Source organism: Nycticebus coucang, chromosome 14 (assembly GCF_027406575.1).
Source record: "Nycticebus coucang isolate mNycCou1 chromosome 14, mNycCou1.pri, whole genome shotgun sequence".
In the NCBI taxonomy this organism is placed as follows: domain Eukaryota; kingdom Metazoa; phylum Chordata; class Mammalia; order Primates; family Lorisidae; genus Nycticebus; species Nycticebus coucang.
This window is the reverse complement of record NC_069793.1, coordinates 13869452-13890650: the sequence shown is the minus strand read 5'-3', so window position 1 is coordinate 13890650 and position 21199 is coordinate 13869452. Positions and strand designations below refer to the sequence as shown.

Genomic DNA, 21199 nt, shown 5'->3' with positions numbered 1-21199 from the left:
AGAGTTTGGAATCCCAGGTATTGGTAGCAAACCATATTAGACCTGATTTTTAATCCATATTCTCAAATCAATATTACTTGTGTCCAGCCTAGTAAGCATTTCCTACCTCACTCACACTAGCAATCATTGTGCCTTCCACATTATAAACATAATGTCCAATGTTTATTGAATCCTTACATTCTTTATCCTCATGGCAGTCCTATATGATGGATACCATTTCACAGCTGAAGAACACTAGAATATGGAGAGGTAATGCCTTGCCCCCATATGTGCAGCTTTTAAGAGGCAGACCTGGCATTTTCCACCACACTATTATACCACACAATCTTAAAGATTATACTATGATAGTAAATTTCTAAATGACCATGGATAGCAAAACCTACACATATATATATATATATATATATTTTTTGTCACTGATGTGTTCCAGTGCATAGAACAGTGTCTGATGTGCAACAAGCAATAAATTAATATTGTAGAGAACTGGGCACATCTATTTTTGTGCTTGCAGCAGGGAGAAAGAGCACTCTGGAAATTGAAATCAAGTCATATGAGAATGTAAACCTCCTTACTTTTGCCATTTTCAGACATGAGAATATTCCTCAAGAAAAATACATTTAGAAAATAGAAAGGCAGTCCCAGTGGCTCATGCCTGTAATCCTAGTGCTCTGGGAGACTGAGGCAGGTGGATTGCCTGAGCTCAGGAGTTTGAGACCAGTCTGAGCAAAATGTAGACCCCATCACTAAAACTAGACAGGCATTGTGGGGGGCATCTGTAGTCCCAGCTACTGAGGAGGCTGAGGCAAGAAGATGACTTGAGCCCAAGGAGTTTGAGATTGCTGTGAACTATGAGACAAGGGGGCATTGTAACATTCTTCAATGCACAGGTTAGCTCCTGCTGCAAAAAATGATCCAGTCCACAGTGTCATGCTGGTGAGATTGATAAATCCTGGAAATAAAACTTCAGGCATTGTTTTTGAAAGAGAGAGAGGCTTTTTCCTTAATTCTGGAGCCTAATTCTGAGTTAGGTGCAACAGAAAGGAGCAGGTTTACAATTCAGGTATTATTTTCATTCCAGAGCCTGCTTCGATGCCTGGTGCTGGTGGTGAGTTCTTATTCTCTCTCTCTTTTTTCTTTTTTTGTACGTAATTTTCATTAAATCATAACTGTATACAATTATGAGGTACAATGTGATGATTTGATATACCATGTAAAATGCTTAAATCAAAATAATTAACACAACCATCACGACATACTTATTTTTGTGGTAAGACATAACATACTCTTAGTTGTTTTGAAATGTACCCTTGCATTATGTATAAGAGGTGAGATACCACCAAATACCGTCCCTCCACTCACCCTCTGCCCTCCACTACCTTCTCCCTCCTCTCTCTCCTCTGTCTTTCTGGACTATCTTTGTGTTTTATCATTAGTATGAATGTGTAAGTATTTATATATTGGTTTCCTAATATTATTGAGTACATTGGATACTTTTTTTCCATTCTTGACATACTTCACTAAGAAGAATTTGTTCCAGCTCCATCTGGGTAAACATAAAAGATGTAAAGTCTCCCTCTTTTTATGGCTGCATAGTATTCCATGGTATACATACACCAAAATTTGTTTATCTATTCATGGGTTGATGGGCGTTTAGGCTACTTCCATGACTTGGCTATTGTGAATTGCGTTGCAATAAACATTCCGGTGCAAATGTCTTTGCTGTAAAATGATTTTTGTTCATCTGGGTAGATACCTAGTAATGGCAAATCAAAACCACTTAGAGATATCACCTAACTTCAGTAAGATTTGCCCACATCACAAAATCCCCAAACTTCAGATGTTGTTGTGGATGTGGAGAGAAAGGAACACTTCTACGCTGCTGGTGTGACTGCAAACTAATACAGCCTTTTTGGAAAGAAGTATGGAGAAGTCTCAAGGAAATAAAAGTTGACTTATTGTTTAATCCTGCAATACCATTACTAGGTATCTACCCAGATGAGTTCTTTTCTCATAAAGTGTTAGGACACGAAACTGTTCTAGCTAACCTATTCCAACCTGGAAGCATTTTTCTCCTGCTATTTCCCCCAAACAACCAACATTCCATAGACAATTATCTGAACTTCATACAGTCCAGACGTCCTGAAATAATAACATGATTTGAACTCTTGTCACCATCCCCAATTCATATCAAAACTTAATCCACAATGCAACAGTATTAAGTGGTAGGCCCTGTAGGTGATACTTAGTCCACAAGGACTCCACCTGTATGGCTGGACTGATGCCTTGTATAAGGACCAGGGAACCAGTAACGCTGGATTGGCTCTTGTGCATTTTTGCCCTTGTGCCAGGTGAGCACACTGTGTGCATCCCTTCCCGAGGACACAGTGACAAAGTGTCATTAGGACTCAGAGACTGGGCCCTAAGCAGACACCACAAACCTCCTGGCACCTTGATCTTGAACTTCCAGCTTCAAGAAATAAATTTCTGTTCTTTATGAATTAAACAACGCAAGTATTTAGTTATGGCTGCAGGAACAAACTAAGACTTGTGATATGCTGAAGTCAGGTGGGACAGCAGTTACTCATGCCACCCTCCCCTACCCTTAACTTGTCTCTTCTCAGGAAATACCCACTTCTCAGAGTCTGGGTGTGCCTCACTTTCCCCCTTTCCTATGCTCAGCCTATATTCTTCCCATCATGAACCACTTAGCTTAAACAAACACATTCAAAATTGTGTGGAATTAAACACCAAAATCTCAATGCGGGGGGGTGGGTTATGGTATTTGTTGTAGTTTTGGAAGCTCAGCCACAAAAGCCATGTTGTATTACCTTTTCTGGACTGAGATCTGGAAGAGGACAGAGCAGTGTGAGTTGATCTTTGCCCTAATAATGCTCCCTGCTCTATGTGTTTAACCTGTATATCTCAAATATGTTTGCTACGATACAGTTAATGTACCTATTAAGTAAGCAATCATAGGAGAGGATACTTTCTGAAGCCCTCGTGAAGAAAGACCACCTGTTTATGAGTAAGGGAAAGGCCAAGAAAAAAGAATAAAGAATAGTGCGCAGAAAATATTACCCATTCCTTCCCAAGTCCCACCCCAAATTGGCAAGGATCCCCCAGCCCATGCACTAGGTATTCCAGGAGAAGAAATTGGGGGCATTCTGTAGCTGAGTAAGGGATGTCACAGAAATGCTGGAAGTGTGGCCTTGCTGCTCACTGAAAACCGTATGGTGCAGGGATTCTGCAATGCTGTTGACCATCACAGTGCTTCAAAAGAGTTCACATAGTGCCCACTTCTTTCCTGTTGATAGCAATTCTTACTTTCATCCACCATCCACTCCTCCAGTTATACGCCCAGATCCACACGACACAGTTGCATTTTCAGGCTGTGTTCACAGAGGCACACAGTTCCACTGGTTCCAACCTCCAGGGATGGGGATATGATGCAGATTGTGACCCATTTTTTGCATAGCTTTGTTGTTATTGTCTACATGAGAATAGATGAGAAGCCGAGTCTGTCTGTTGTCTTTTCCTGGGAATAGACAACATAGGAGACAAGGCCATGGAGCCAGTACTCTGGCATGGTGCCTGCCATCTGCATCTCTCCAGTCTGGTCTATTAGGTTCCAGGACACAGGAGTCCATTCGGGCCTCAGAAGACAAGTGCTGGGGAAGGCCTGGATACAGTGCTCAATGAATTTCTGGCTTCTCTCATTGCCTCCAAAAGACCACAACTTATTCACTAAGGCTGCATGTGTAACATGCATGGATGAGAGTTTAAACATCTCTTGGTTGCTATGGAGAGTCCAAAAAGAAAACAACATCTGTAAGTACGAAGGTTTATATACCTCTACTGTCCCTCTATTGCCTTGAGAGAGAGTGGACAGTGCAAATAGCAAATGCAAAGCCTTGGATTAAGGACAAGGTTGTGATGATGGATGAACGGGGTGAAGGCTAGTGTTGTTGGGGGAAGTGAGCAGAAAGGGCAGGAAAGGTCCAAGTGATAGCCAAAGAGCTGATTTATTCCAGATGAGAAGGGAAATGATGGAATCTTTCAAGCATGGAAAGAACATGGTGTCAGTTACATTGCAAAAGGTTGACCCTATTACTTTGCAGAACACTGACTGTAGAAAAGCCCAGGTGCCAGAAGACAGAGAAGCTGGGGGCTACTTCAGTTGTGGGAGGAGTGAGTGGTGTAGAGTGACTTTTATGCAACTGACATGGGCTTGGGCTTGCCATCACTGGGTGGCAAATTCTGTGTATCTATCAGGGAGGGAGCCAGTTTCTTGGCTGTCTCAGGTGCTATATACAGAATGCGTTGTGTTTATTTGACTTTGAAAGATTTAGTGGCTGCAAGATGTTCTATCACTTCGTTCAGGCTGGGCTATGAACCCAGATGGTTGAGACACATTCATAGGAGCAGCTCCCCCTACTGGAGTGCAATAGGATGTGTCTGTAACTTCGAGTCCTAAACCTTTGGTTCTGGGCTTGGTGTTGCCATTGCGTGACCTGGTAACATAGTAAGATTTTTATTAAAATGTTTTTGGTTTGTTTGTTTTACTTTAATGAAAACATGGTCAGAGATGAATTCAGTCATGGTCATGTCTTTAGTGGCAATACTGACACTGGAAATAAGTTTCCTGGGCTGTATAAATATGTAGGTTTCATAATGAAAGCAGATAAGATTTTAAAAATTGGTAGCCAATATCTATGGACTTTTTTTCTCAGTGTTGTAGATTGTTGAATTAATGACCCATGATTTGTCCATAGCTCTTGCCAACTGTTTGTCCGGCATCACTGCATCTGACCTTGGGCTATTTGACTTGCTTTCACCTGAGGAAAGAACAAATTTAACATGAGGAGAGGCTTAAAAGTGCATACACTTTGGGGCTTCCCCTAGTTCAGCCTGCTGAAAACACGTGCTCCTCTCCTGCTTTCAACACAGTCACCACAGTCACCAGTTGGCACCACTGACGGTCAGAACCATCATTCAGGCATCTGAGTGAGGCTGTGGCAGGGAAACCAGCTGGAGTCCTAAAATTTATATAGAACCCTATTCTGGATAGCAATATGTTAAGTTTTCCTGCTGTTTATCTGACAAGGTTCTTAGATCTTCATATATAGACTCTAAATAAGGACAAATATGACTGGAGGGAAGAATGAATGACACCGCTAGAATAGTAGGTTGCATTTACTCTTTATTGATTACAGATGTCTTTCTTTTTTTTTTTTCATTTTAGGTGCTTTTATTCATAATTCATTACTCAGGAGACCCTTGTTCTCTTGGAAACAACATATATGGTAACAAGTATTTTTAAAATATTTTTTCTTTATTAAATCATGACTGTCTTACTAGAAATACGCATTAGAAAAAGATTGCAGGCCTCCAGAAAAGTTGCAAGAATTATACAATGAGAGCTTGTTCACTCTCCACTGAGATTTTTCAATTACTTACATTTGGACACATTTGTTTTTTATATAATCACATGTATAATTACTTTTATATTTTTGCTAAATCCTCTAGAAGAAATACAAATTACTACCTTTTTCCCTTAAGTGTTTTATTCTGTATCTTCTAAATATAGGACATTCTTTTAAATAACTATAATACCATGATTAAATTTGGAAAATTTAAGGTTGAATCAATATGTTAACAAATATGCAGTTCATATTCACACTGTATAAACCTAAGGAAGAATACAAGATTTCTTTAGTTGTCAAGGCCTTTTGATTTAAATGTATACAACTTATGATCCCATCAAGCTCAAGGTCTACAGATAGAAAAGCTTAGAGATGATGATGATGATAAATATATAGATAGACATTTATATATCTGAGGAGTCTAAAATGCAATCAGATGTATACCTTGTAAATGGAGTAACAGAATCCACAAGCAGATTAAGTAAAGAAGTTTAATGACTCTTTGGAGAATGCATGGGGATGTAGCTAACCCCAGTGGTTGTGGTTTGCACTAGAAAATCTACTAACCTATAACATACAGAAGAAGGACACTTCTCTTCTTTCCTCCCTATGTCTTTCCCCCTCTAGTGTTTCCTGCATAAGAGTGGACAAGAGCATCCCCACAAAGCCGTATTTATAGCCTGACAGTAATACGGAAGAATAAATGGATGTTGACCGTATATCTACAGAGAATAGCATAGAGAAAATGAAATTCGTTATGGTGAGATTGGGCTATATATTCATAATTAGAGAAAAAAAAACGATTCAGTAAAATTGAACGAGAAAAAACTGTGACTTCTTTTCAAATGAACATTATCAACATTTTTGTTTGTTTGTTTTTGAGACAGAGTCTGACTTTGTCACCCTTGGTAGAGTGCCGTGGCATCATAGTTCACAGCAACCTCCAACTCTTGGGCTCAAGCGATTCTCTTGCCTTAGCCTCCCAAGTAGGTGGGACTACAGGCACCCACCAGCTATTTTTAGAGACTGGGGTCTTGCTCTGGCTCAGGCTGGTCTCGGACCTGTGAGCTCAGGCAATCCAACCACCTCAGCCTCCCAAGTACTAGGATTACAGGTGTGAGCCACCGCGCCTGGCCTTATCAACATTATTTTAATAGCCTTTTTAAAGTTAAGTAATTTATGAATACAAATTCCATCTTCTCCTTACTGCTAGGGGAAGTAGGAGGCAGTCTCTTAGTTTTATTAATGTCATGAAATCGTATCTTCATACCTGGTATCATGAAGTGACTTTTCCTCTATATGTATGTCATGAGGTCTCTTATATTAGTGACATGGTGTCTTGCCTCCCTCACCAACCATAAGGAAGTCCTGGTGTTGGGGTCTTAGCTAGTAGTCACACACAGAGGGAGCCAAAAAATGCATACACATTTTAAGAAAGGAAAAAACTATAAAATTATAATAATCACTATATACCAATAATAACAGATGAATACAAGTCATATACAGCACCTCTGGTAATCACAGAAATCAAACATGACTTGAGTATTATAAATTTAATGCAGTTTCTTCCTTTCTTAAAATGTGTATATTTTTTGACACCCTCTGCATGAGGGCCTGACGTTCTGATGTGTGCAGCTAATGGGTTGTGATAACTCACAAATCTGGCCCCTGAATGAGCTCTTCTCCTCTCCCCTCTTGCAATGCCGTTATAATAAGAAATAAAATTTGGAGTCTGCTGTCTTGTTTTGTCTCCCCACAACAATATCTACAGATATCTGGACCCAGTTGAACAGTAAGTATAAATAAAATGCAAGGAACACAGTCTTTTCGATTATTGCAGCAGCCACCATAAAAGAGAAAGTGGGAGAGGAAGGAAGGAAGAGAGAGGGCGGTGGGAAGGGAAATTCAATCCCCAGTTCAGATTTTGAGAATTACTAAGGGTTAAGAGAAGACTAGAACCACTCATCCTCTCTCACTGTGGACCAGCTCAAATGTGTGATAATAATATGAAGATTATAGGATCAGTCTCAGTTCAGTGGCCCATTGATGGCTTAAAAGTGACTGAAGGTAAGAAATTTAGCAATTACACCGGGGTGATTTGTGGAAGCGAAGGATGTGGCCCTGAAGGTGGAGCCACAGAGGACAGTAAAGGAGGCACCATCCTAGATAAAATGATATTTCATATTAGAATTTTAAATAACCCCGATGAATGTCCTTCCCAGGCAGAATTCAGAAGCCTGTGCTTTTTCATTATTATACACAGTGTCTGGAAGTATTCTTTGCCTTATTAAAAACCACTTCTATATGCCATATTCAGCATATTTCATAAGAATCATGGAAAAGTGTTTCCCTAGTGTTGGCCTGCTGGGTCATGCAATGAAAGAATTTCAATGGGTGTCCCTATTTAGACACCAGCCAGTAGGAGTGTGCACTTCCTTTTGCTGTCACTGGCATTTCTGACTCACAGGTCACAGAACATGGACATGTAGTAGACGCTAAATTAGTACAAGATTATTCTGAATCTGGTCTGCAAATTACAATCTGAGTATCTCACAGCTTACCGGGAACTTGCTAACCCTTTCTTTCACCCTCTCCCCGAGACACAGTAGGTAGTAACAATCCTCAGTCCATATTACACCTGTACTCATGTTTAATAAACAGACATTTGTAACTAACATTGTTGGAATGTTCAATATGTGTCAGCCACCGTGCGTTTTTACACTTGCATTTTCTCACTCATTTGATCCTTTCAACAAACAATACTTCGTTGTATAGTTGAGGAAACTATGGGCACCGAGATAATAATCATTTGCCCAACTTTCTAGTTGATTAAACTCACATCTGGGACTTGTCATCTGAGGAGTCCCAATCCACATCGGTTCCTAAATGCCACTGCCCCACCCTTCAGGGTTTGTGTATTACTGACCTGTTGTATGAATAGGTGATCAGCTGCTAGAATGTAAGCCTCGCAGAGATCTGTGTTTTGCTCAGTATTTCTTCAGTGCTTAGATCAGTGCCTGACACACACTAAGTAATCAGTTACTGTCCATGGGGAACTTATAGTGTTCCTGACACAAAGGAAAGATAAAAAAGAATTTAAAAAGAGGCGAAAGTCATCCTACCTACAAAATAATGTCACATCCTGGAAAAACAGGCAAAATTTGCCCCTGGGCAATAATTAACATGTGGAAACAAGGAAATCGTTGAGAATTGGATACGTCTGTTTGGTGCTGCCAACACTGACAAAGGGCATAAGAACTTCACCTTAATAAGCAGGACAATCTCGTCTCATTTTGATGTCACCAACCACCTCTAGTCCCTGACATTTTCCTCAAGAAAACACATTTTTGAAAAGAAAAGAAGAAAAAAAGAAAAGAGACATCAGTATTATAGTTAACAATAATTTACTGTATATTTTGAAATAGCTAGAAGAGAAAAATTATAATGTTCCCAACACAAAGAAAAGATAAATGTTTGAAATGATACCTGATTTGATCATGACACATGCAGGCAGGTATCACACCATCACATGCACCTCAAAATATGTAGAAATCTGATCCATCAGTTAGAAAACCCATGAGTGACACGGAGTACAGGCTGTGTACGTGTGCTGAATTTGTGTAGCTGAGTATTAGTCACTACTGGTTTATCTTTCCTTCTGTTCCCACCGTCCCCCTGCGCACCCTCTAACTGATGAAATTTCTATCTTAACTTCTACACTCAGATGTAAAATTTCATGTTCGTGGGTTTACTATGGGGGTGGAAATCAACCTGCCTTTGAGAAGATAATGCTTTTCTCACTTTCTTGGGGCGGCACTGAGAAAAATGCTACCATCAGTTCATCTTTCCCTTAATAGCTGGCACTTATACTCAATATCATGTATTTGTGGGCCATATGTTAATGTGCTCATTCAATAGAAATCACAATATACCCATGAAAGAATCACTGCAAAGAGATAAGACACATTTTGGCCACTAAATAAAGAGGTCATAGAAAAAAAGAGGGGAAAGTCATCCCACCTCCAAAATGATGCCACATCCTGAAAAAACTGGCAAAATTTGCCCCTGGACAATAATTAGTACATGAGACAGGTGTTCTAAGAAAAAAACAAGGGCATCGTGCCGCGGAAGAAAAAATGTCACTGAGATCTAGGTGTGTGGGAAATTGAGCACAGCCAGGGGCCACATGTCAGGATGATCTGACCGTGCAAGGTTTACTGTCCACACCTTCAGCTGCTTGCACAGCTCACCCTGCACAGGCCTATATTCGGGACTGGCTTCATAGAGGCACACAGTTCCACTGGTTCCAGTCACAGGGCATGAGGATATGATGCAGGGTGTGACTCATTTTATGTATGAATTTATTGTCTGTATGGTTATATGCGGGGAAGCCAAGGTTTTCCAGAACCTGGGCATAGTAATAGGTGACATAGGACATGAGCCCCTGGCCCCGGTACTCTGGCACGGTGCCTGCCATCCGCATCTCTCCAGTATGATCCATCAGGCCCCAGGACACAGGGGTCCCTTCAGGCCCCAGCAGACAGACAGTGGGGAAGGTCTGGATACAGCGCTCAATAAATCTATGGCTCCTCTCATTACCACCAAAATGCCAGAATTTATTCACCAAGGCAGCGTGGGTGAGCTCCAGAGATGAAAGTTTAAACACATCTTGGTTTCTGTTGATAAAGAGGAAAGACAAACCGCTCATAACACCACACATACTGCAAATTATTGTATTCGTTTTCCCCCAGATTGCCTTGAGAGGCCAACAGGAGCACTGGTAAGGGTATCGTTTCAGCAGCCAGGCTGCCTGAGTTCATAATCTGACTGTGTGATCTCAGGCATGTAACTTAGTATCTTTCTGCCTCCATTTCTTCTCATATAAAGTGAGGACATTATTAATAGCATCTCTATTAAAAGACAGATATGAATATTATAATAACTATTGAAATGCTGAGTATCTCAGCATGACGCAAACGATAAAGTCTTCATAAAAATTAGCTATTATTCTTCTCGATATTGTTGTGACTCTCCATGTAAGATAAGGCAGATAATATCATCCCCATTTTATAGATGAGAAAAATAGGTAAACGAAAAATGAGTAAGTGTCTCAAGGCACATGCTACCAGGCTATAAAACCAGTGCTTAAAGTAAGAGAATCTTAGAATGCTGGTCCTTGACCACTATGTTGAACAAATAGCAATTTATAGTGCACATGACCACCATGACAGAGGACCGAGGTCTGGAAGCTCCTGCTATGGTGTAAAGGGGCTTCAGGAGGCATCCTCTAAAGAGTCCAGGATGTGGAACTGGAAGATCTGGACTCAGGCCCTTGGCCACGCATGTGGTGATCAAGCCCTTTCATCATCGGAGCCGGCCTTCTGCCAAGAAATGAGGAGAATCTCTCTTGCCTTGTCTATCTTATATGTGGACATGAGGCTCCTGTGATACTCTAGATGTGGACACATTGGATGTGTTTTACAATGTGGACAAAGGCGTAGAAGAGCACAGGGAGCAGGAGATTGAGCGTCTCCGTCTAATGATGCTCCTCTGCTCACCATTAGTTTTCGATTCTACTCAATATTGGACCAAAAATGAAATAAATGGGGAGAACATTATAGTTTGTTTAAATTATTTTTTGTTGGACAACTTCTGCTCTGGGAATTTACTAAATGTATATTTATTAAGCGCCTACTGGATGCCAGGCACTGTTTTAGCTACTGAGGATTTATCAGTGAACAACACAGGATTCCTGCTCTCATGGGATTTGTAATGTTGTAGGGGAGGATTCAAACAACAAGTAAGTGGATAAACCCACAGATAAGCTGACCTTAGAGAATGGGAAGTGCGGTAAAGAAAATAAAAGCTGGGTTTTATAATGAAGGACTGTAGGAGAAAGTGGTTTTAGACAGAATGTTCTGAAAAGAACCATCAAAGGAAATGATGCTGGAGAGCATGGATGGCAAACAGGAAAACGACACGTGAAGACCAGAGGGATGAAGTTGTTAGGAAGATGGAAAGCATGGCCAGAAGGCCCGGGGTGTGTGTGAGTGTGTGAGAACCAAGAAGCAGAAAGCAGGCCAGAGCTGCTGGTGGAAGTGAACAGGAGGGATAGGATGAAGCTGAAGAGGTGATGGGTGCAGGTCTTGCAGGGCCTTCATGGCCCTTGAAGGAGTTTGGACTTTAATCAAGTTGAGCTGAGAAACATAGGTGGCTTATAAGCAGGAGGATGACATAATCTATGTCACATACTAACTGTGTCACCTGGGAAATGGATTTTATGGAGGAAAGAGTGAATGTGGGGAGAGAATTTGGGAGGTGATTTCAGTAGAGAAAGATAATAAGAGTAACTTTCTCCAAACTCACATTGGCTTGGGTTTGCCAGATCCAGGACGTAACTTCTTTGTCTCTGGCAGGAAAGGAACCAGTTTCTTTGCTGACTGAGGCATCATATAGAGAACACGCCGTGATCTCTTAACCCTGACGAATTTAGCAGATGCAAGACTTTGTATCACCTCATCCAGGCTGGACTGTGAGCCTAGATAGGCGTAAAGAAAGGAATAATGGTCCATTTAGAAGTACAAGAAGTTGCCCAATAGAAGTACGTAGAATTTAGTGTAGACAATTTTGCTCCAAGTTTTGCCACTAACTGTGTTTTCTTAGGCAAAATAGACGTAACATTAGAAATACTTACTATATTTCTGTAAAATCAAAGGAGAAGGGGTATTTTAAAATAGAAGCCAACTTTGACTGTTCACATACTCCATGCTCAGGAATTGCTCTGATACTTCATTTAAGGCTTACTTTGAACCTACGTTTTAGGGTCTTTTCCTATTTACATATTTATATATGAGGAAATGGAGTAATAATTAAGACACTTGCACATGTAACGGCAGAGAAAAGGTACCATTCTGGGTAGTCTGACTCCAGAGAACGTGCTCATAACTGCAGCTATTGTTGTCCTTGGGGACTTGGGAGGAACACAGTGACCTGTCACTGTTATCCCAAGAATGGAAGGCCAGGGAAGAAGCTCTGCTCTCATGACCAGTAGTCCTAAAAGACCCTGTGTATGTCTGCAAAGTGTTCCTGAGTCCTCAACTAATAAGAGATTTCATTACTCACAGTTCCTTATTACCAACCTCACAGTTTGCACTATCTGAATTCTGCTCCACTGAAGAGGTAGTGGCATCTGATACAAGAAATAAACATCAAGCTGAGAATCTGGAATTTGGTGATGGAAGGAAAGTTGGAGGGGAATGTGCTCCCCATGAAAACTGACCCCACAAAGCAGAACTAGGTAGTCCCAGGAGGCAACACACATTCCAGTCCCCTTACTTTGGATCTGCAAACGTTGTTTCCAGTTGATGACATCTGATGTGCCAAGGCATTCCTGACAGTTCTTGAGATCTTTAGAATAGATTAAGTAGGTGTTGGTGTAGTGATCAAAGTCATCTGTCATCTCCTGTTTGGTTGGACAACATGGAATAAATCAAATTACTTATACCAAGTGACTGCAATATTTGTGTCTAGTATTTCCTTATATTATTCTATTTTACAAAGTTAAATATTGATTTTGATGTATTATTATTATTCCTGAATCATGTACATCATGAAACAGAGACTCAATTACTCAATTTATGTAAAAAAAAAAAACCTTGAAGAACCAGATATTTATATGCTGCATTACAACTTCAAGTTATCCAAATGCGTAGTATGCACTTTTTAAAAAGTATTCTTCTATAATCCTGTAATCTTCAGGAGAAAGAAAAATATTATTGTCAAAAATGTTACAAAAGTAAATCTTACTCTGCTTCAAAGACTTTCAGAACAAATGTATCATGAACATGACAATATTTAATTTTCATTCACTCATGATGATGCTATACAAAATGAAGTCAGGTGTTATATTTAAAATGTAAATCACAATGCACTTTTATTTTAAAAAGTTAGCATTCCCAACAAATTCAAAGGACAAAATGTGTTCAAAACGCTGTCCTCAAAATTAATAAACATAAAGTGGAATTATTTGAAGATGAAGAAAGATCAAAAGAGAATTTATATACTATTAGTGAGATAATGTAAATTTTTCTTTCTGTGTCTGCCTTATTTCAATTAGAATAATTTTCTCTAGGTTCATCTATGTCGTGGCAAATGGCACAGTACCCTTTTCAAAAGCTGAATAAAAATATTCTATTGTATACATACATCTTAGTTTCTTTATCCATTTGTCTGTTAAGCACTTAGTTTTTCTCCCTGCCATCTTTATCGTAAACAATTCTGCAATGAATATGGAGTACAAATACCTTTACACAATGGCGATTTCATTTCCATATTTACACCCAGAAGAGGGATTTCTGGGTTATATGGTAGTTTTATTTTTTATTTCTTCAGAAACCTCCATACTGTTTTTCATATTAACTACACGAATCTACATTCCTTCCAACAGTGTAGGAAGTCTCCACAGTCTTGCTAACATTTATCTTTTGAGTTTTTGATAATAGTTTACCTTAATGGGTATGAAGTGATATTTCACAGGAGTTTTAATTTGCATTTCCCTATGGGCCAGTTTCATGTCTTCTTTGGAGAAATCTCTATCCAGGTCCTTTGTCCATTTTTAAATTGAATTATTTTACTCCTATTGAGTTGTTTACAAATTTCAGATGTTAACTAACCCTTTAACATCAGATATCAGATACAGTTTGCACATATTTTTCCCAATCCACAGGCTGCTGTTTCATTTTTATTACTGTTTTCTTTGCTGTGAAGAGCTTTTAAATTTGATACGGTCCCATTTATTTATTTTTGCTTTGTAGCCTAAGCTTTTAGTGTGATATCTGAAAAAAATCATTGCCAAGGTGAATGTCTAAGAGCTTTTTCCCTATGTTCTTTCCTAGGAGTTTTACAGTTTCAGGGATTACTTTGAAATCTTTTATTCATTCTGAGTTGATTTTAATAAGTGTTACAAGGCAAAGGTCTGACTGTATTTCTTTGACTTTCAAAATTTAGTTCTTCTGGTATCATTTATTGAAGAGACTATCATTTCTCTATTGTGTTCTCTTGGTGATCTTGTCAGGAATTAGTTGACTATGTATGTCTGGATTTATTTCTGGGCTCTATTCTGTTCCACTGATCTATGTGTTTGCTTTTATCTTGTACTATATACTTTATAGTATATAGTGATTAACACAAATCTACATTATATTTAATTTTTAATTTAATTATATTATATTTTTGGCTGGAGCTGGGTTTGAACCTGCTACCTCTGGCATATGGGGCCAGCGCCCTACTCCTTTGAGCCACAGGCACCGCCCCTGTACTATATTCTTTGGAATATTATAGCTTTGTAATATCATTTTAAATCAGGAACATGATGTCTCCAGAATTATTATCCTTTCTTAGTATTGCTTTGGCTATTCTAAATTTTTTTTAGTTTCATACAAATTTTTTAATTGTTTTTCCTATTTCTGTGAATACATAGATTAATTTGAGTAGCACATATATTTTAACAATACACTTATTTGCGTTAACAATATTAGCATTGAGGGTGGCGCCTGTAGCTCAGTGAGTAGGGCGCCAGACCCACGTACCGAGGGTGGTGGGTTCAAACCCAGCCCCGGCAACACAAAATAGCCGGGCGTTGTGGTGGGCGCCTGTAATCCCAGCTACTCGGAAGGCTGAGGCAAGAGAATTGCCTAAGCCCAAAAGCTGGAGGTTGCTGTGAGCTGTGACGCCACGGTGCTCTACCCAGGGTAACAAAGTGAGACTGTCTCTAAAAAAAACTCCCAATATTAGCATTGAATATGTAGATTACTTTGGGTAGCATAGACATTTTAACAGTATTAATTCTTATAGTCAATAAACATTGATTGTGTTCTCTTAAATTTTTGATGCTATCAAGAACTGTTTTCTTGATTTCTTTTCAGCTAGATTATTCATAAATAAAAATTGAAGAAAGACCTGGAGTCTGTGCAGACCCTGCCTTTTATAAGCTCACTAATTTATCCTGCCTTTCTCCTGTCAAGATTGTTGTTTCCTGCCTTTGGGGTGATTGACAGTTGGGGTTATATAACAGATAATATAACAGGTTAAGTAACAAGTTGGTTACATAACAGTCTCCCTTTCTACCCATGTAGACTCCCCAGAATCCTTCATGAAAGCTCCACCCATGAATGCTAATTAGATGGTAATAGTCCTAGGTCAGTCACAAGTAACTCCATACTATGTATAGTTCTACCAGGGAGCAGTTCTCATTGTAATTTGGTTCCTAACTACAGTTTGGTTCCCCAACTTTGCCCTTAGCCACTTCCTCGCCACCTGTTTACCCTCCCCCAGACGCAACAAAAGAAAAGTGCTGGGTCCTTTTCCCAGGCCCACTAACTATCTTGGTAGCTGCCTAGTCTAGATTGTAACAATTTTGCTGAGAAATCTAGGCTAGCACAGTGTTTCTGTTGAGTGGAGAGGAAACTGTGTTTTTCCTTTAGTCATCTATGACTACAAATACAGATAATTTTTATGCCTTTCATTCTGATTTGTATGCCTTTCGTTTCTTCTTATTGTTTGATTTCTCTTGCTGGTTACTTTCAGTACTATGTTGAATATACAAGGTAAGAGTGGCCATTCTTGCTTATTACCAGATCTGTACCAGATCTTGGTCAAAAAAACTCAGTGGTGACTCATGCCTGTAGTCTTAGCACTTTGGGATGCTGAGGCAGGAGGACTGTTTGAACTCAGGAGCTCAAAACCAGCCTGGGTAACACAGTCAGACCCAAATCTCTACAAAAACTAAAAATATAACAGAGAGTGGTGGCCAATGCCTGTAGTCTCAGCTACTCAAGACGTAGAAGTGGAGAATCTCTTGAGACTTTCTTGATTAAAAACTCTCAACAGGGCAGCGCCTGTGGCTCAGTGAGTAGGGCGCCGGCCCCATATGCCGAAGGTGGTGGGTTCAAACCCAGCCCCGGCCAAACTGCAACAAAAAAAAAAATAGCCGGGTGTTGTGGCGGGCACCTGTAGTCCCAGCTACTCGGGAGGCTGAGGCAAGAGAACCGCTTAAGCCCAGGAGCTGGAGGTTGCTGTGAGCTGTGTGACGCCACGGCACTCTACCAAGGGCCATAAAGTGAGACTCTGTCTCTACAAAAAAAAAAAAAAAAAAAAAACTCTCAACAGTTTCACTATAGAATAAACAAACTCTCAACATTTATTCTATACAATAACTACAGAATAAACTATTCTATAAACTATAGAATAAAGTTTCTCAACAAGGGCTGTTGAACTGTAGCTAAATGTACCTTTATTTATAAAATATTCATTACAAAATTTTATAGAATATTTACAAAACATTCTCTGTGTTGGCCACCTCTTTGTAAAATTTTACCATGAATATTTTATAAATAAAGGCACATTTAACTAAAATTTCTCATTTTCCCTATGCATTGAAACTTCATAGGCAACTTCTGGGACACACTGTATGTTTCCAAATACAAACATTGTAATTCATAACCCCTAAAATTCTTCATATTTACTTTCGTTTATTTTTTAGCGTTATTTTCTCTGCTTAGATTATACTCTTGCTCTTGCCACCCTGTAAAACCTATTTACCTTCAAAATCCAGTTTTAGTAAAAATTTCCACCAGGAGGGTTCTCTACTCCTCACCTCACATGTCCTGATATCTCTAGTTTTAATCATCTCTCTGCCAGTGCTTCTATTATACCTTAAAGCATAATCTTAAACAAACAGTGTGAATATTCTTTAACATAGAAGAATAACAAAACTGTAAATATTTTCATGTGTTCTCGCGCATTTTCACACCATGTTGTAAGTTACCTGCTTATCTGTAGTTTCCTCGGGCTGAGAGTTCTTGATCACAGAGGCTTGTTGACCATTGCTATGATTAATTTCTGTTTCCCCTCGGTTTACCACATCACCAGCACATGGTAAGCACACAGAAAATATGAATGTAGAGGCACATCTGGCAACTTACCTGCTTCTGAGGCCGGACAAGCACTGTATTAAAATCAGGCCACGTGTCCACCAGGGCCTTCAGATTAAATGGGTTTCCCTGGTTCATGTGGAAGACTGTTCCATAAACCTACAGAATTTCAACAAAGTGGGTAGGTCAGCACATTTCAAAGGGATGAAAAAGTGCCTTATATTTGACCAGGACAAGGATTATTTCTATGAAGTTAGGATAAATAACTGGTAGATCATTTAACTTAAATGATGTTCAGGTTCTAGTTTATTAATAAATGGAAATAAATTCAGAGGTCAAATCATGAGAACATTCTATTAATACAGTTAAATATCTAAATAAATAAAATGTATAAATTAAAAATTATCTACTCTCACATCGTAGAATTTGTTATATTTTTTCCATTTGTTCCATTTATTTATATATATCCACAATTTTATAAACCGTAAGATTACTTAATGTATTAGTTCAACGTCTATTTAGTTTTTGAGACTCGAGTTTCACTCTGTTGCCATGGGTAGAGTGCCAGGGCATCACAGCTCTCAGCTACATCAAACTCTTGGGCTCAAGTGATTCTCTTGCCTCAGCCTCCCAAATTAGCTAGGACAACAGGTGCCTGCCACAACTCCAGCTAGTTTTTCTAATTTTAGTAGAGACGGGTCTCACTCTTTTCAGTCTGGTCTTGAACTCCTGAGCTCAAAAAATCCACCTGCCTCAGCCTCCCAGAGTGCTAGGATTATAAATATGAGCCACTACACTTGGCTACCAACATCTATTTTTCACATGTGCACTGTACTGTGGACATATTTCCATGGTGATTAACACAAATCTACATTATATTTAAAGAGTTCATAATGTCTGTATTATATGAAAGGGCATATATTTAATATAATTCAACATTTCAACTTCTTATTATTGGTCATTTTAGTTTTCTCTGATCATTCAGATTAAGTTAAATTTTTCAAGGACGCACTTTGCATGAATCTTTGCAAATGCGCCTGTTCTATGAGTTTAGAGGGAGAATTTCTGGGTCAAATGTCAACTATGATTTAAAGATCTTTTCCCCTTATGTTTATACCCAAATTACTTTCTGGGAAGGTTAAATGAGCCCTTGACTGTTCAATAAGTAAAGTCGGAAGACAGAATCAAGAGAGCAATCTTTGGTGACCAAAGCGGGGGATATTATTACATAATAAACAATCTGTTTAAACATTTCTACAAACATTTGTTTAAACATCAGTGCCCCCCAGCAGAGCACTGATGAGGCTGAGAAAGAGAGGGACTCCAAAGTGGGGTCCCTGGGTCCCTCAGGCCTTGCAGTTGTGGGCAGAGGAAACATAGCAGGTGCATAGCAACGTGATCCTTGGGACTTCAGTGCCCTGGAAACATGATGCCTCAGCAGATGGAGTGGAAAGACACCAAAGATCCAGGACCAATGGAATGATGAACATTTCAGTGACCAAAGACCACCCATCACCCTGTGCTACCAAACTCTTGCCTTGAAATATTTATGTGGAAGACTGAGGAGAAAGAGGCAAACTTTGACTTTATGGAGTTTACATGAAATTATTAAATTTTCTTCCATTCGTTTGGGAAAAATAAAGAAGTGTTTTTTTTTTAACATTGGAATTTAGGATCGGTGCTATTCATATACATTAGCTGAAAAAATAGAGGAATCATTCTACTTTCCTATGCCCATGGGAGCATCACTAAGCAAGAACATGGTGATGCAGGCTGCCGCTCCAGATGGAACGAGTTAGAGTTGGCATGTTAAGTAAGACTATTCCATGTGCGCTAGTCGAAGATAGAGAGTGGCTGTCATTCAGGTCACAATACAAAAAACTATCTGGGACTTTAATGAGTACTGAATGGGAATATCTAACAAAATGTTGGCTTGGTACATTACTCATTTAGCATGCAGGAACACTGAGACCAAGTTGTTTGACTTCTACAATGTTATGCAGTGACTCTTTGGGTCACAGAAGTTGGACTCCAGACTCTGCCTCTTAACCACTGCCCTCCCTACCTCAGTCAAAGGTACCAGGGCCTTCAAAAAGCACTAAGCTCCTATGAGTTAGTCCAAATGCCACTCCCACCAGATTTCCCATCAATATGATCAGTGTAATAAATATGCTATTATATTACATGCATGTTGCCTTGAATGTAATATAATTCATTCGCAGAAGAAAATATAAGCTGACAGAGATTTATACACCAGGTCATTTTGGGGGACATGCTGTTATATGTGATATCAATTTTTAATCTTGAATTGCAATGGCTTATTGCTTGTATTTATAAATACAGTTGTTTTGTACTTTGCATATTGATTTTGAATCCTGCAACCTTGCTAAACATATTATATATATATTATTTTTATTTTTTTAGATTCCTTAGATTTTTTTTTTACATTAGACTGTCGTGGGATTCTGTTGTCAGATGTGTAAATTTCAGCATGTTTTTATGTCTTTTTGGTGAAGTGACATTTTTATCATAACACAAAGGCACTCTAGTAACACTCTGGCAACACTCTAGTCCTTTTGCAAGATATACTATTGTGGAAAAAAATCTTCCACGTACAAGATCATGGATCCATTTCTAAGACAAAATTTCTGTCTCACCCAAAATAATACCTAATCCTTTGGGGTTTGATAAAATAATAATTGATTTATTAATAATTTAAGAGAAGTATCATGGGGTTAATCATTTATTAGGCACATAATTATTTAGAAATAAGAAATTAAATATCAATGTGTTAGTTTCAGTCAATGTTACAACTTTGGGAAAACTTCTAGCATTTTAGAACCCAATACTCGGAAGGGTACAAAGAAATATTTTTGCGTCATCACACAGCAAAGATCATATTGGATTTTTGAGTCATCACACAGCAAGGAACACAACATTGGCACTCACTATTGATATTATCTTAGTCAGGGTAAATAACTGAGCCTCCATTTCCTTATCAGTTAAATGGATAATACGGCTGCCTTGCATCAAGGTGACATTACTAAATGAGATGCTTCACAAGTGAGTGCCTAGCATACTCATTTTATCTTTTGAGAAAAATATAATTTTTACTGATAATAAATTGTGAAATCTCACAGTTTATTCTGGGAAAAAAATAAATGTTCAGTGAATGCTTCTTTTCTTTCCCAGTTCCTTCATAGGCAGTTGCCAGTACTTTTTTCTCTGAGAATATTCCTTCCTCACCTTTAAGGACTCAGGGAGACCATTCCTCAAGGATTTCTCTAGTAGGTGCAGCATCTTTGGTTTCTGCAAACAGAACATCTCAGCAGGTAGCTTAGCCTACAGAGAGAAATACAAGTAATGAGAAGAGCTGGAAAATATACAGACACAATTGTCAGTTCTTGCTGGTGGCCTGGGCTCCATCATCACAGTTCCATGGGTTCCACTTTATTAAACTTCTCATTAATACCAAGAAAGAATAAACTAACTCTTTCTAGAGTCAATCTCTTAGACTGGTGGAAAGTACAGATGCCTCTTTCTGAAGTTATTTTTAATACCACTTTTTCAACTTTTAAAAATTTTATGGATTGTTTGGTTTTCATTTTTATACCACTCAGAATTCCAATAATTAAGAATTCATTTAAATTAACAAATCTATTGTCTATGGAAGAGTCAGCAACTTTTGTGATTAGATTTCCATCCCTGACAAACCTGACTCTGTCACTTAGAAGCTGTATGACATTGAGCTGGTTATTTCCTCAGTGACTTTGTTTCCTCATTTATAAATGGCTATGACTATGGTACCTGTTCCACAGGACACCTGAGAAAATTAAATCAATCAAA

At 38.9% G+C, this 21199-nt stretch overlaps 2 protein-coding genes and 1 pseudogene across 2 annotated transcripts in view; 1 reads left to right on the top strand and 2 right to left on the bottom strand.

Moving 5' to 3' along the window:
- LOC128564610 (glycine N-acyltransferase-like protein 1) overlaps positions 1-21199 on the top strand; it is a 198623-nt gene that overhangs the window by 90324 nt on the left and 87100 nt on the right. The gene's annotated exons all lie outside the window — the stretch shown is intronic.
- Positions 3363-4503, bottom strand: LOC128564295 (glycine N-acyltransferase-like; annotated as a pseudogene).
- Positions 8811-20691, bottom strand: LOC128564615 (glycine N-phenylacetyltransferase-like). The gene is made up of 5 exons (XM_053560103.1): positions 20600-20691; positions 17405-17512; positions 12759-12885; positions 11790-11961; positions 8811-10099 (listed from the first exon to the last, which is right to left on the bottom strand). The coding sequence occupies exons 1-5, from the start codon at positions 20675-20677 to the stop codon at positions 9703-9705; spliced, it is 882 nt and encodes a 293-aa protein (XP_053416078.1). The 5' UTR covers positions 20678-20691; the 3' UTR covers positions 8811-9702.

Coding starts and splice junctions, on each gene's coding strand:
- LOC128564615 (XM_053560103.1), bottom strand. CDS start 20,677: ATGTTCTGTTTGCAGAAACCAAAGATGCTGCACCTACTAGAGAAATCC. Junction 17,513..20,599: donor GTCTCCCTGAGTCCTTAAAG/GTGAGGAAGGAA, acceptor GAAATTCTGTAG/GTTTATGGAACAGTCTTCCA. Junction 12,886..17,404: donor TTGTCCGGCCTCAGAAGCAG/GTAAGTTGCCAG, acceptor CCAACCAAACAG/GAGATGACAGATGACTTTGA.